At 44.6% G+C, this 14,758-nt stretch overlaps 1 protein-coding gene across 14 annotated transcripts in view; it reads left to right on the forward strand.

Annotated features, from left to right (window-relative positions):
- The window catches only part of TNS1 (tensin 1), a 335,674-nt gene that overhangs the window by 61,975 nt on the left and 258,941 nt on the right, over positions 1–14,758 (forward strand). Inside the window, exon 1 of one of the 14 annotated variants that reach the window (XM_081852270.1) lies at positions 14,390–14,504. The exons of the other annotated variants lie outside the window; for them this stretch is intronic. Coding sequence (XP_081708396.1) covers positions 14,424–14,504 — 81 coding nt within the window. The 5' untranslated portion in view covers positions 14,390–14,423. Of the gene's footprint in view, positions 1–14,389; positions 14,505–14,758 lie in introns of those variants that run through there. 14 annotated transcript variants of the gene reach the window in all.

The following is a 14,758-nucleotide window of genomic DNA, read 5'->3' on the forward strand; positions in this document are numbered from 1 at the left end:
AACACTATAATTTTGTGTGCCAATACACAGTGAGTGCATTTTATGTTCTTAAAGTAGAAAGTCTTAGAAAGTTAACCATGCTTATATTTCAATTCCACCCTGCTCTCAAATTTCCTTTCTTTCCCTTGGATGAAAAGCAAAACGGAACCCAATTTCCCCCAGGTATGCCTGGGACACCTCCCACCTCCCCTGAGAGAATGAAATCCTGGAGAGCCACACTGCCGGTCAGTGTAGATAAATACTGAGCTAGGTGGACTAAGGGACCAGTGGTCTGATTCAGCTTTCTGTGTTCTTCCCTGTACTTAAAGGTAAAAGGTAAAGGGACCCCTGACCATTAGGTCCAGTCGCAGATGACTCTGGGGTTGCGGAGCTCTTCTAGCTTTATTGGCTGAGGGAGCCAGTGTACAGCTTCCAGGTCATGTGGCCAGCATAACTAAGCCGCTTCTGGTGAACCAGAGCAGCGCACGGAAACACCGTTTACCTTCCTGCCGGAGAGGTACCTATTTATCTACTTGCACTTTGATGTGCTTTCGAACTGCTAGATTGGCAGGAGCAGGGACCGAGCAACGGGAGCTCACCCTGTTGCAGGGATTCAAACCGCCTACCTTCTTCTTTTTTTTTTTATAATATTTTATTTGGATTTTTCAAACTTAAATGCAAAAATAAAAAACAGTATAACATATATCATAACATCTTTTCATAACATCTTTGGACTTCCTCGCGCCTCCCGCTCCCATTTGCATCATTGCCAATTCTTGCCAGCAATTTATCATCTTGTTTACACTCTTATGTCAAATTCATTTAAATATAATCTATAAATTCTCCAAAAGGTTTATAATTTTTCCTCAAATTTACTTATCATCTTAATTCTCACTAATTTAGTGGTGCACAATTATTTATGATCTAGCATCCTTTCTTAGCATTCAACCAAATTACAGTATTTTTTTAAGTAAATCTTGAATTTCTTCCAGTCTTCTTTGACTCTCTCCTCTCCCAGGTCTCGGATTCTGCCAGTCATCTCGGCTAGTTCCATATAGCTGTCCAATGATTCCACTTTTTTATCCAACGATTCCAATTTTTCATAGATTTTCTCTAAAATAGAGGCAGTTGCTCCTGAGGCCATATCTTCCAATTGTAAATCCTCAGTTTCTCCCTCCCCTGCCCGTTGCAGAGAGGCAGCTCTTTCCCCAGAAGACAAGGTAGGCAGAGTAGGCACAGATGATCTACGTGTCTGTGAGGCTCAAACCACCGACCTTCTGAACGGCAAGTCCTAGGCTCCACAGCGCCACCCGTGCTCCATACTTAAAAACACACACACCTTAATCTTAGGGCCTAGCTAGCTGTTAATGGGGGCTGAATGGCTGCTGCTGACTTACCTTTCTCCCACACATCTTCTCAGCAATATACATGTTTCGCTTTATTTTTAAAGAAAGACTTCACTGTGGACAGCATTTTCCAGCTGCAATTCATTAGTAGCTAGTTGCAGTGAGTGGGGCAAGGCTGGGATTTTGGGATTCTGCATCACCTGAACTAGTTCCTGGAGCTGTAGCAACACCTGAGTGATCTGCTATCCTTCAGGTTTTTGGTTTTCAGACTTTTGTTCAGATCACTGTGCTGTATACATGCAGTTTTCAGGAGTCTCACTAGGATTCTCTTAAGTGCTTGTGATTTAAACCGTCATGCAAATTGCTCAGGTGCGCATTGTAGCTATGTAAGTGGGGGTGGGGAATGGAAGATGCAACCTGAAAACTGCAGCAAACTAATGCACCAATTGCAAAATCAATTTTTAATTAATTTTAGATGTCCTCTTAAGTTTAACCAGCCGGCAGATGGAACAGGGTGGAGCGAACCTACTGAAAAAGACCAAAACAGGGGAAATCTCGACACGTTGCTTGTTTCTTCTGCTAGATTTTACCAGGGAGATGTAGCTTGGTGTCAGCCATGCATCCTCTGTAACATCTAGTTAGGCCTCTAGAGGCAGAATAATCTAGGCTAAGTAAATACACATTCAAATTTAATTTGCATAATTAATAGGGTAGCACTTTAGTTTCCTTTGCGCAGAGATGGCTCAGAGCCCTTGTGATGCTTGTCCCTTGGTCTAGGTTTGACCAGATTCCCCCAACCTCAAAACGTTTTGGACCACAACTCCCATCAGCTCCAGCCCAGGGCGGCCAATTTTCAGGGATTATGGGACTTGCAGTCCAAAACAGCTTGAAAGCATCAGGTTGGGAAAGACTGGCCAGGATCCCGAAGAGACTCCCACCCCCTTTAGAATGAGATTGGCATGGATCATTTTTCTCCGTCTGCAAATGTTGTGGGGGTATTGTAAGCCAAACCTGGTGGACTCTTTGGTTATGGTTATGTGACTCTTAAAGGCAAATAAACCCTTTCTGGGACTGATGTTAACAACCCATCTCACAGGGAACATGCTACAACAGGGATGGGGAGCCTCAGACCCTCCTGGCCTTTCGTTCTGGCCCTCAGAACTCTTCCCAGGCCACATCCCTCACTGGTCCTGCTATGCACCTTGAATATTTTTTTGTCTGGCTGGAACATGAATGCCCAGAATGCCCCTTGCTTGCCTAGAAATGGTATGGGAATGCCTGCAGAAAGGGATAGGCATTTGTTGTTCTACCCATTCTTGCTTTTGGCCCAGCCCCCCCACCAGCAAGGGACCCTCAGAGGGAAATGTGACCTTTGAGCTGCAAAACGTTCTTTCACCGCTCTTCTACAGCAGCTGCAGATAAACTAAGCTGGAGGACTTCCCTTGCAATGACTGCATGGTCTCCCTTTACATTGGGACAGATTACTAATCTGAGGGAAGAGGGTGTCCCCCAAATGCTGCTCCCCATGCTATTTTGAGACATGGCGAAAGGAGGAAGCACACGCATGCACAGCCAGTTTGCGCAAGAAGGGGTGAAAAGTGGAGTGCCTGATGCAACTGTGAATTGGGATTGCCTGTGTCTCCAGTTTCTCCACCCCCCCCGCCTCTTGGTTGCTAGGTGGCCCGAGTCATTCCTGGCGGAGGGGGAATGCAATAATGGCTAATCTGCAGTTCTCCCCATTACACCTCTTAATGATTCCCTAAATCATGCTAATGAACTGCACCCTCACCCCCCTGCCTCTTGACCCTTCCCCTCAGAAGAGCACCAAAGGGCAGCCTGGATCCATTATGCTGGTGAATGCGCCAGGGCTAAGATTTATAGAGCAGGCGGGAGCTACGAAGTGGTCTAGCTGGCTCCTTGGCCCTTACAACAGGACACCTGGGCTGTCATTAAAGGTAATTAGTGAGCTAGTGCTGATTGATGAGGGGTCCAAATAGCCTCTTGGCCCAGCAAGGGGGTCTTGTTGGATGGATCAGCTCCTTTTGATGCCCAGAGTGTAATGAAGTCTCCCATTTGAAACCTTCATTAGGGTCTTCTTAAAGGATCTGGGTTGGGGAGCAGGATGGACCTCTTTAATTTTTTTAAAAAAGATGATACATTTATGTGTTGAGCCAAATAGGCCTGAAAATTTCATCCTCCTGCCCCTTTGATGAAATGTTGCCTGAGTGTATTCATCTCCCTCCTTATAGGGCTGGAGTATCTCTCAAGAGAGAATGAGGTGGTGGTGAGGGGGAGGGGGACTCCTTTCACATTTGTTTATTATGTTTGCATGCTACTCTTCTCCTGGAGCTCATGCAAAAGTTGTAGGAAGAATTCCACCCAGCAGTTCCGGTGTCTTGTGAGCCTGATTTCAGCTGCCATTTTGAATTTCATCTGGTTCTGAGTGCTCTGTAATTTATTCAATATTTTCCTTTGTTCATTGTAAGCTGGAGGATGGCCAGTTTCTTGGGAACTGCACTATTCTTCAGGCAATAGTCTGGTAATGGGTATTTCGACATACAATCTCAGCTCTTTGTGGATGGTCAGGTTCTAAAAGTTGGCACTAGTAGTAAGAGCTCCACAGCAGTGGAACACATGCACTTGGATTGTAGATCATGATTGGGGGGTGGGGGGTGGCAGAGCTAGGCAGTAGCTAATGTGCTTCCTGCACAATCTTTTCAAGAGGCAGATGGACAGTAGTTGTTCGTCTTTGCACATGAGTTATTGATGCAATAACTTGAGCACTTTTTTTCCTGCCATACTTTCAAGTTTCTATTCTATAGCATAGAATAACCACTGGGGTTATGTGAAGTTACTTTGGGGGCCAGGTCTGGTCTGGTCCATACGAATACCAATTGACCATCGCTGCTCTTAGTTACTGCCCTAGATATTTTGGTACCTCTGTGGCCACTTCCAGGTGATCTATTTATTGAGCGTTCAGCCTGATTTGTTTGCGTAGAGAATAGACAGTGTTTGCTAATGAATTATCATTCAGCCTGATTTATTTGTGGGGAGAGTAGATGATGTTGCATCAAAGCAAGTGTTACCCCACAATTTTCGGTGCACCCCCTTGCTTCCCTTACAGCAAAAAGTGGGTTTGTTGCATGAGACTGTCAGGGTTTTAGACAGTAAGTCTTCCCCACCTTCAAGTGATTTAATGTTCTATCAATGCCCAATTGTGTTATGAAAATTCTGATAGTTAATCCATTGTAAAATTGCAATTATCCAATCTTAAATACGTTATTTTAAAAACAAATATCTTGCAGCCAAAGAGTTGGGTGGGACCAGCACTAGTTTATTTTGGAGTCTCTGGATGTGGCACCGAATCCTCCTTCCTTCTGTACTTGCACATGAATGGGAAGCCTTGTTCTGCAGGCCTTTGGTAGAAGCAGGAAACCAATAGGTGTAATACCAGCTTTTCTGATATTGGGAGTGATGGAAAGTGCATTCTTGATGGCCTGTTGTATGCATTGCCTCCCATCTCCCTCAAGCAGTTCTATTTTGTTCTTGGGCATATATTGCCATAGTTTTTTCTTCTGTTTGCTGCTTGCATGCAACACTTGCTTCTCATTTGCACCCACCCACCATTTGCACTCTTTATTTTGACCTTTCTGCATTTGCATTGTGCGTTGGTTTAAGACATGGGTGGGGAACCTTGGGCCCAGCGGCTGAATATTACCCTCCGGACCTCTCTACCTGGCTCTTAGGAGTCTTCCCAGTCCTTCTCCACTTCCCAGTCCACATTCCTAACCCCAGGCTATGCCCCTCAACAGTCCTTCTCCATGCCCACCTTTTGCCTGTCTGGAATGTGCCTTTGAAGTGTGACAATGTCTCTTACTCACCTGGAGGGAAGAAGGAGAGATTTGTGTGGAACATGGGTGCATGTAGAAACCTCTGACTTGGACTGTCAAGAGTCATACCTGTTGCTCCACCCACCTTTGCTTCTGGTCCTGGCCAGCACTGGCATGTGGTCCCTGAAAGGTCGCCCATGAGGGAATGTGGCTCTGTCATACTGAGAAAGGTTCTCCATCCCTAGTGTAGGAGATGAGATGCTGTGGTTTTAAGGAAGCTGATATATCTCGGACTGCATTCCCCTATCTGCAACATGGGCAAAACACAGAATCACCGATTTGTGGAGTTGGAAGGGACAACGGAGGGTCATCTAGTCCAAACCCCTGCAATTCAGGAATCTTTCACCCAAAGTGGGACTCAAACCCACGACCCTGAGATTGAGAGTCTAATGCTCTACCGACTGAGCTGTACGACTCTGTTATAAGGCAGCATGCAAAAGAAGATAGGAGATGAAGGGAATGAACAGGCTACTGGGGAGGCACAGCATTTGTGTCCTCTTCCCAAGATATTTGCATGGTCTTCAAGTCTCCAGTTTGGCATCTGTTGCCTGTGGCCTTCTTTCTTGTCTCCCCTGTGCTTTGGGGCAGGGAAGTGGGAGGAGGCTGTCTCATCATGTAATGAGATCAGCTGGGCAATGAACTGCATTGGCTACAACTATCACTTTGTAAAGTTTTTTTTTAATAGGAGGGGAAACAGCAGTAAAAGCACTTATGAGGTGATAAAGGGCTTTAATGAGCTGGCTCTTTGATAGCACAGCTGTAAACTGAGAGGGAGGCAGGGAACAAAAAAAAAAAAAAAGTGGATGGGAGAGAGCCCTCAGGATCCACCTTATGGCCTCCAGCACTGTTTGTTTCGAGGCTCTAAATCAAGATTTTCTCTGCATTTTCCCATTCCCCAAGACAAAGGCATATCAATGCAATGTGATCACACTGAATTGTGACTCTGTTAGAGACTTTGTGGACTCTCTCAAAATCATTGAGTGGGACTGTGGCTGCATCCACAGCAAGCATTTAAAGCATCTGACTTTTCCAAAGAATCTTGGGAACTGTAGTTTATTCCTCACATAGTTCTAGTTCCCAGCACCCATAACAAACTTCAGTTCCTAGGATTCCTTGTTGGCTAGTAATGTGCTTTAAATATGCTTAAAATGTGTGGTGTGTGCACAGCCTGTGAGGCATCTGTTGGGGATACTTTGAATTCTAGGAAATTCTGACACAGAATGAGCTTGAGGACCTTCGATATCCTGTTCAGGACAGATCTACTACAGTTGCATTTTGGACAGGTTGTGGGGAAACTATCTAGGAAAAGAGAAAGATAATCCAAGGATAATAATTCAGTCATATGTTTGGCCATATGTTTAGAACGTGTACATTTTACATGGAGGAAATCTGAAGCATGCCTCCGTTTTCCTTAGCAAGAACTTCCTTTAGGGATGGCGTCAATAAAAATGGCTCCTTTATGACAGCAGGAACCTACTCTAGGGTTGCCATCTCTAACTAGAAATCTAGGCTGGGTGCAATTGGGTGCTATAATGGATCAGAAATATGCAAATAGTTGTTTTCACCTAAGTGCAGTGATAAGCAGGTTCTCCAGTCCCATCTGAGTTGATGATGCTACTGGCAATTAGGAAGAGCACAGCAAGTGCCCTTTTCATGAGCTGAGTTGCAAGTGCTACCCAAGACTAGAGCTCCCTTGCAAGTTAATTAGCAGGATAAGCTTGCCAAGATGTCAGCTGCAAGTCAATTACAATCAGAACTTCTGAACAGAGCTGAATGAAACCTACTGTTTAGCTCTAAAACTTGGCAGTGATAAGCGCCTTGAATGCAAAATGCAAAATATTGAATCTTGTTTTACCAGCTTTCATTTTCAGAATGACTTAAAGGGACATTGATATAGGTGGGAGAGAATACACAAAAAGTGCTTTTATTTGGTTTCCCTTGCCCTTTCTCCTCTTTTGCCATGCATTCTTCAAGACACACGTGTAGAGGGATATTGAAACACCACCTTCTCTTTCTTGAGAGGACCTGGGAACCTCACGTACTTTGAATGGGCTTCTGAGTTCTCCAGGGTGCCTTTCTTACTTACAGAGTAGCCCTGCTTAAGGCAGCCTTCACCCATCTGGTGCCTTCCAGATGCTTTGGCCTGTAACTCTTATCAGTCCCAGGCAAAGGCTGGTTTAAAGGGAATTTCCCTTAACTTTCCAAATTCATTTTGCACTGGGCATGCTGGGATATATATGCCTTTTGTGAGTCTAGGTATGCTCCCGGTGCCCATAGGTTGGAGTTCCAATATTTAACCAGTTACAGATAGGTAGCCGTGTTGGTCTGCCATAGTCAAAACAAAACAAATTCCTTCCAGTAGCACCTTAAAGACCAACTAAGTCAGTTCTTGGTATGAGCTTTCGTGTGCATGCACACTTCTTCAGATACCTATTAATATTTAACCATATTAATATTTAATATGATAATATTTAACCAGTTAGAGTTAATAAAAAAATCACTCTTGATGGATTGATAAGGTATCCCAGTTAAGTAGACAGCAGATTTTGTTTTGATTTTTTTTATAATTAAAATAGAAACACAGTATCAGAAGAGATATTTCTTCTTCCCCGTCAAACAGAAGCAAATGCTTCTAAGACATGTCTGCTCCCACACATTTATGTCTCCACCAAAAGAACATCAAAATATGTTTGCTTCAGGATTTTTATGTTTCCTCCTTTAAAAAAACACATTTTAAAAAAATATATAGTAAGAAAAGACATAGATGACAACAGGTCATCAAAAAGTAAAGGTAATGTAAGGTCATTGGTGTAGCCAGGATTTTTGTTAGGGGAGGCAGAACTGATGTGATTGGCCAGTTAGTTAAGTATTTCTATTGTTTTACTTGATTGGGGTGGGGTGGGGAGCTGCCCCCTGTCCACCCTTGGTTACACCTATGTGTAAGGTCCATCGAAAAAGATACAGCATGTATTTAAGATAATGGGAGGAGAGCAAAGGAGAAGAAAAAGAGGGGAAAGGACAAGAAAGGTGAGAAAAGGAGAAGAGAACAAAAAGATAGAAAGAAGGCGTTGATACATTTCATAATTGTAGTTAAGGCATACAGATTTTTTTATTTAAAGAAAATGTACAGAAAGAGTGTTCAATGAAAAAAATATATACACAATATAGTAAAGGTAAAGGGACCCCTGACCGTTAGGTCCAGTCGTGACTGACTCTGGGGTTACGGCGCTCATCTCGCTTTACTGGCCGAGGAAGCCAGCGTACAGCTTCCGGGTCCTGTGGCCAGCATGACGAAGCTGCTTGGGCAAACCAGAGCAGCGCACAAATTTTAGTGGTTTCACTGTTTACTCACATTGATTTTATTTTATTATTACTATATTGTATTGTACTTTATTACTATTTTAGAAATCACTTTTAACTTCTTTTGATTATAAAATGATTGAGATTTTTTGCCGCTAAACAAATAAAAAATAAGTATCTAATTTGTTCTATTAAACATGTGTAGAATCTGACATTCGTCAGTACAGATAGCAGGGCAATATACAGAACACAGAGTAAAACAACTAAATCAAATAATGAAATAATAATGATACATACTGAAATGCACCATGAAAGAAATAAAGCAGCTGAAAACAACAGAGCAGATTAAGCCCTAATCAGCTTACAAAACTTGGAAAGCCTGGGCAAATGAATTAAGCCCCAACTTGATGCCAGGATGATAACAATGGCATATTCAACCCAAACAATTGATTAGTCAATTAAACAAATGAAACCCCTGCAATTAATTGACTAAGATTTCTTTAATTTGGATGACAGACCATTAAATTCCCTAAAGATGCCAAAATCTGGGTTTTATCCACCAGAATCTGCAAAGCCATTTCATTGACTGATATCTCTATGCTGGGGCTTGGCGTAGCTGGGGTAGTGGTTTGGAAGGAGCAGAGGGAAAGGAAAGGCAGAGCTGTGGTGGTTCCTCTCTCCCCTGCTGTGGTACTGGATAAAAGGCGGCATTGTTGTGGTTTCCCAGACAGGGCTTGGCGAGTGAGGTCCCTCATTCTCCAGGCCTGCCGCCGCCTCTGGTTTTGTTGGAAGGTCTCATTGCGTCAGGCAGCACAGCAAATAGAGCGGACTCTGGCACGACATGTCTCTTGCCCTAACCTGGTCTTGAAAATGTTGTGAGAAAGAGTGGGGCAACTGTATAAATGAACTAATTAATAGAAGCGCCAGATGTACTTTATTTTAAGAGATGGCCCTGTAGGCACCTAGGATTTTCATGCTGCAACTCTGTGGGAATCCCAGTTGTGTGATTATGGCCACATTCACCCCATCCATTTAAAGCATTACAGTAGCACTTTAAGCAGTCATGGCTTCCCCCAAAGAATTCGAGGAGCTGTAGTTTGTTAAGGGTCCTGAGACCCCTATTCCCATTTCAGAGCTACAGTTTCCAGTGTGCCTTTTAACAACCAATCCCTCTTCACAGGAACTCTGGGAATCATAGCTCTGTGAGGGGGAATAGGGGTCTCCTAAAAACTCTCAGCACCTTTAAACAAACTATAGCTCCCAGAATTCTCTGAAGGAAGTCATGGCTGTTTAAAGTGGTGTCATAGTGCTTTAACAACAACAACAACAATTTAAATAGATGGTGTGGATGTAACCTATATTGATAGATATGTACCCTAACTATCTCTGGTGTGGACTTCCTGTTTTGTGTCAGTAGCACAACAGAACCTGAGACATACATGGCAAAAGTATAATCTCTTGTTAAATGGATTAAATGTTTGAGATGTCTTCGATGCTGCCTTTAAGTTCCTTTAGAGTCCTGTACCTGGAGAAATCAGCAGCATGGAAAATGTCCATAGGCCCGTCCAGTGGTAGCTGTGCTTTGATCATATAAGTGTTTAGCTCCTGGTTCATAATGTCTAGTAGAACTTAACCCATGGCATGACATTTCTGAGTTTTCTTACCACCACAGTTCACATCATTGGCTGCTGACAACAGGGCTGGGGGGAAGTATGTGATGGCAGTGACACTGAGATAGGTAAATTCTTTTAGAATGTTCTGGAAGGAGATGGAGAACTAACTGTGTGGCTGCCATTTTGTGTGTGTGGCAGCATTTATGCATTGAACTGTAAGTTGAGCTTGCTCCCTTGGTGCACAGGAATTCTGACATATTCTGGAAGAAATTCTTAAACCCAGGGATAAACTGGGCCTATTGGGCTTTGTCCTGATGTGGTAAGCTCTAGTGAGTTGTTTATAGTGGTACTTTACTTCATTGTTGTCTGGGGCTCACCATTTTGTCCCAGCCCAAGGCTTGGGACCATCTTGTTTGCAAGCCAGCTATCTTTCTCATTTTCTCCCTGTCCCCCCCCCCACTTCACTTTCCTCCTTCAACCCTCCCTAATCTCGTTCTCCTCTTTAAAAAGCAATACTACCAGAGGAAGGAAATGGTGCTGCTGATATACGAGCCACATTACATTGGGACATGACCCAGTTGTGGGTTTGGTTCTATCAGATGAAGATGAATGTTGAATGGCCATATGGCCATGTCAGACCTAAGCCAATGTCAATTCTGCAGTAGCCAGAGGCCAAAGCCATTGGGCCAGAGGCAACTGATGGCATAGGCTTGTGGTTCTCAAACTTGTTTCTCTGGGCCCTACTTTCAGAATAAAAATTTGCTTTCACCACAGCAATTTTTTAATTGATAAGAAATACATTGGAAAACAAAAAGAAACAACACAGAACACAACTACTTTATAATATGATCATGGGACACCCAGAAACTATAAATCAGTGCAGTTATGAACATGAATCATTCCCACACACTTGATGCTCTCATTTTGAAAAGATATGTACTGTACCCATATTATGTAAATAATATTTGTTTTGTTTTGTTAGTATACTATACTACTCTGAAATGTTTAAATGTTTCTATGATTGTCCTCGAATCTTCCTGCTACAATTGCCATCCTCTCCTGGCTCACCAGTGTGGTGCACCACACCCTTTGAGAACCACTGGCATAGGTGAATGACTGACTAACTGGGCAGCATTCTGCAAGGAGCTCCCTCATGCAACCATCTGCTTGATGTGGGCTGTAGGAAATTCATATGGATCCCACAGAGACAGTGATATCAGTGTCCTGTAGTTTTAGACTTTGTCTCCAGACTGTTCACTTAGGACAGCAAGTTGTTCCTTCAGGTGCCCAAGCAAAGAAGTTTTTGTAAACTGAAAGTCCCCTCCCTGCCTTTGGGCTGCCCATTTGCCACAGGTGTAGGTATATATAGACAGGCAGGCTAGGAATGTCTGTAGGCATATTTTCAAGGCTGCATTTATTGGCCAATAATTGGACATATAAAACTGCCTTATATGGAGCCAGATCATTAGTTTATCTAGCTCAGTATGGTCTACTCTGACTGACAGCAGCTCTCAAGGACTCAGACATTTTCCTCTGCAGCCCTGCTAACCTGAGAGCCTTTTTAAACTGGAGATGGTGGTGATTGAATCTGGGACCTTTTGGATGCAAATAATGTGTCCTGCCAGTGAGCTACAGACCCTCCCCATATCAATTTCAGGGCTCATAGGTCTAGGTCTTTTAGCTTAGTTAAGATTGTACAGCGCATCAACCAACCCACCTAAGTCTTTGTCCCTTTCTCTCTCTCAAAGCTTTTCTCTTTTCTCCCCCACATTTATTCCTTTCTTTCAAAGCTGCCAATCACTGGTCCACCCCCTGCTGCGTTTCCAAGGCTTGTCTAATCTGGAAATTGAACGTGAACCGAATTCTGTGTGTTGCTGGAAGGAAATATGAACCAAATGTAAGCATGGCCGTTCAGGGGGAAACACACTTCCAGGCCCAAGCTGTTTTTAATAAGGGATCTCAATTGGCAGGACCCGGCAACGCCAAGGCAGCAGGCTCAAGGAAGTCCAAGAAAAAAGAACAGTCAGCACTGAGCTAGTAGGAGAATGAGGAGGACCCATGTGGTCAATTCAGCTGCTCCAGATTTGCCAAATTAAGGCGGCTTCTTCTTCTTCCACCCAGTGGCGTAGCGTGGGTTGTCAGCACCCGGGGCAAGGCAAGTAATTTGCGCCCCCTAACCCGTGGATTTGCGCCCCCTAACCCGTGGATTTGCCCTAACCCCAGATGTTGCGCCCGGTGCGGCCGGCCCCCCCTGCACCCCCCACGCTACGCCACTGCTTCCACCAGCTAGTTGTCCTTGGTTTGTGTGTGTCTCTGTGTGTGCAAACTCACCTATTTGTAGCAAGGTTATATTCTTCTTTCAGTCTCATGCTGCTGTCTAGTTTTAGGAAGTGGACTGTGAATGGAAGGAGTTGCCTCTCTGCTGCATATTGAAGCAGTGGATTTCAGCCAGTGTGCCGTGGCACCCTGGGGTGCCTTGAATGATGGTTAAGGGTGCCGTGGGCAACACTAGCCTCTGTCCCTTTTTCCTTCCCTCCCTCCTCTGATGCTCTCTCACATCTCTGCCTCTCCAAGCCTTGCACAGCTGTTTATTGTAGCAGCCCTGACTATAAGCTCCATAGGTGAATGGTGCTTCCAGGAGGAATCTCTCTTTGGGATGGTGGGGGGTGGGTAGGCAGCTCAGAGACCAGGGGCAACAGCAACGGCAGTGGCAGCGGCTGCCTGAAGGACTCACAAGGAGAGTGGAGAGGAAAGGAGGCTGGGGGAACACTCCACAAGGGAGGGTGTTCAAAAAAGAGTGAGAGACTGCCAGCTCTGCAGGCAAGAGGTGACATAACTGGGCTCCTGATGCCCATAGGGGTGCCGCAGAAAGAATGTCGTTGGTTAATGGAGCTGTGGACTCAAAAAGGTTGAAAGCCTCTGGCCTAGGGCTTAGAGGCACATTAACCTGGGGCAATGTGGTTTGACGGCTGTTTCTTTATGTTGGGTATTGTGTATGGCAGGAATTGGAATTAAGAGATATCTAAGGCTGAAACCAAGAGCCAATTAGACTTGCTTTTTGAGGGGGGCGGGAAGCAGGAATGTGTCCACCTGTCTTAAGGTGCTTGCAAAAAATGCAGGAAAGTTAATGCACACACCTTATTTTCCAGAAGCAGAATGCATTTGGCAAGCTTCCAAAACCAATTAAGAGAATATGTATTTATCTCTAGCACTTTCTTCCTTTTTGCATTTCCACATAGCATAGGGCTATGCTAATCCTTGACTTCAAAACACAAACTTCGCCATAATGATTTCTGTCATAAAAATACAATTATCAAAATCCTAATTCAGATATCTGATGTTGATATTTAGACTGCAACGATTGTGCTTGTTAAGTTAAAAGAAGTTAAAAGAAATGCAGCCAAAAGATCCAGACCTCTTTTCATCCCCCAAACCCAAGCCCTACAAGTGAATTCATGGCAAATTGGTTGCTTTTGCAGTGGAACTTAACTCAAATGCCAAATTTTGGCATAAATAGCGACTGGCCAGAAACCAAATTCCATGACTTAAAAGAGTAAACAATCAAAGCCTCTGGCATGAATATCTTCTGCTACAAGTTAGTCTTCATTTAACACCAAAATGATGCTAGGTGCTGTTTGTATTTAGAGATGGTGTGACACTCCCACTGCCACCCAGAAGAATTCAGTCCTGGAGATTGATTTTGTCATATTTAATGCTCAGATAGCCTGCCGCTGGTTCGGAGACAGGCTTCCCACAATAAGGATTTTATTGCTCATGGGTTGTGGGTCTAAATCTGCTAGACTCTCCTGAACACGACTTCAGTGTCCTTTCGTGCTTAGCCAGCCCCAGCTTCCCCCGGAGGAGCATAGCCGTGTGTTTCATTTCTTCTTCCCTCCTCCTCCTCCTCCTCCTCCCTTTGCTTCTCTTGTGGGGATGGGGCTGCAGCTGAAACTCGGCAGCCTTTCAACCATTAAACTATATAAAAGCGCGGCAAAGTTATGCAGCTGCCCATCGAGGAGGGGCCTGGAGGGGAGGGGTCTGCAGCCATAAAGAGAGGGTTTCTCCAGAGGCACCGCCCCTCCCCCTTTCCTTTGGAGGTGAAGGAGCTGACCCAAGAAGAAGCAAGGAGAGGAATCCACGGTGACACCAGGCAAGCGAAGGCGAAGAGGCAGCAGCGGCAGAGAGGCACATGCCTATACGTTGTTGTTGGCTGGAAAGCCTCGCGCTTTCTCCTTGCCTCTGCCTAGTCCTCCTACCCCTTGGCTGCGCGGAGGATGTGCTGAGCTGATGCTGTTATGCTGTCGGTTTCATTGAGTCTCCCAAAGGGCCGATCTGGTGACAGGATGACCTGGGTTTGCCTGTCTTGCATGCTTTGGGTACGTAGATGCCTTTCGACGACATCCCGCAGCATCATTTTCCTCCCCCGCCTTACTCCCAAGTTGCTTGCTTTTGGTTGTGTTGCAAAGCGAAGCCGGGCTTCTGGTCGAGGGGTTGCAGTTACTGGGCTGGAGTGTTTCCTTCCACTTTTGACCGCATTTCCAAACAGGGCAATTGTAGAGGAGGAAGGAGGGGATGTCGTGGGAGAGCTTTGTGTTTGTTTGTTTGTTTGTTCGTGTGTGTGTGCGTGCAT

Source organism: Podarcis erhardii (assembly GCF_964252035.2).
Source record: "Podarcis erhardii genome assembly, chromosome: 1".
NCBI lineage: Eukaryota > Metazoa > Chordata > Lepidosauria > Squamata > Lacertidae > Podarcis > Podarcis erhardii.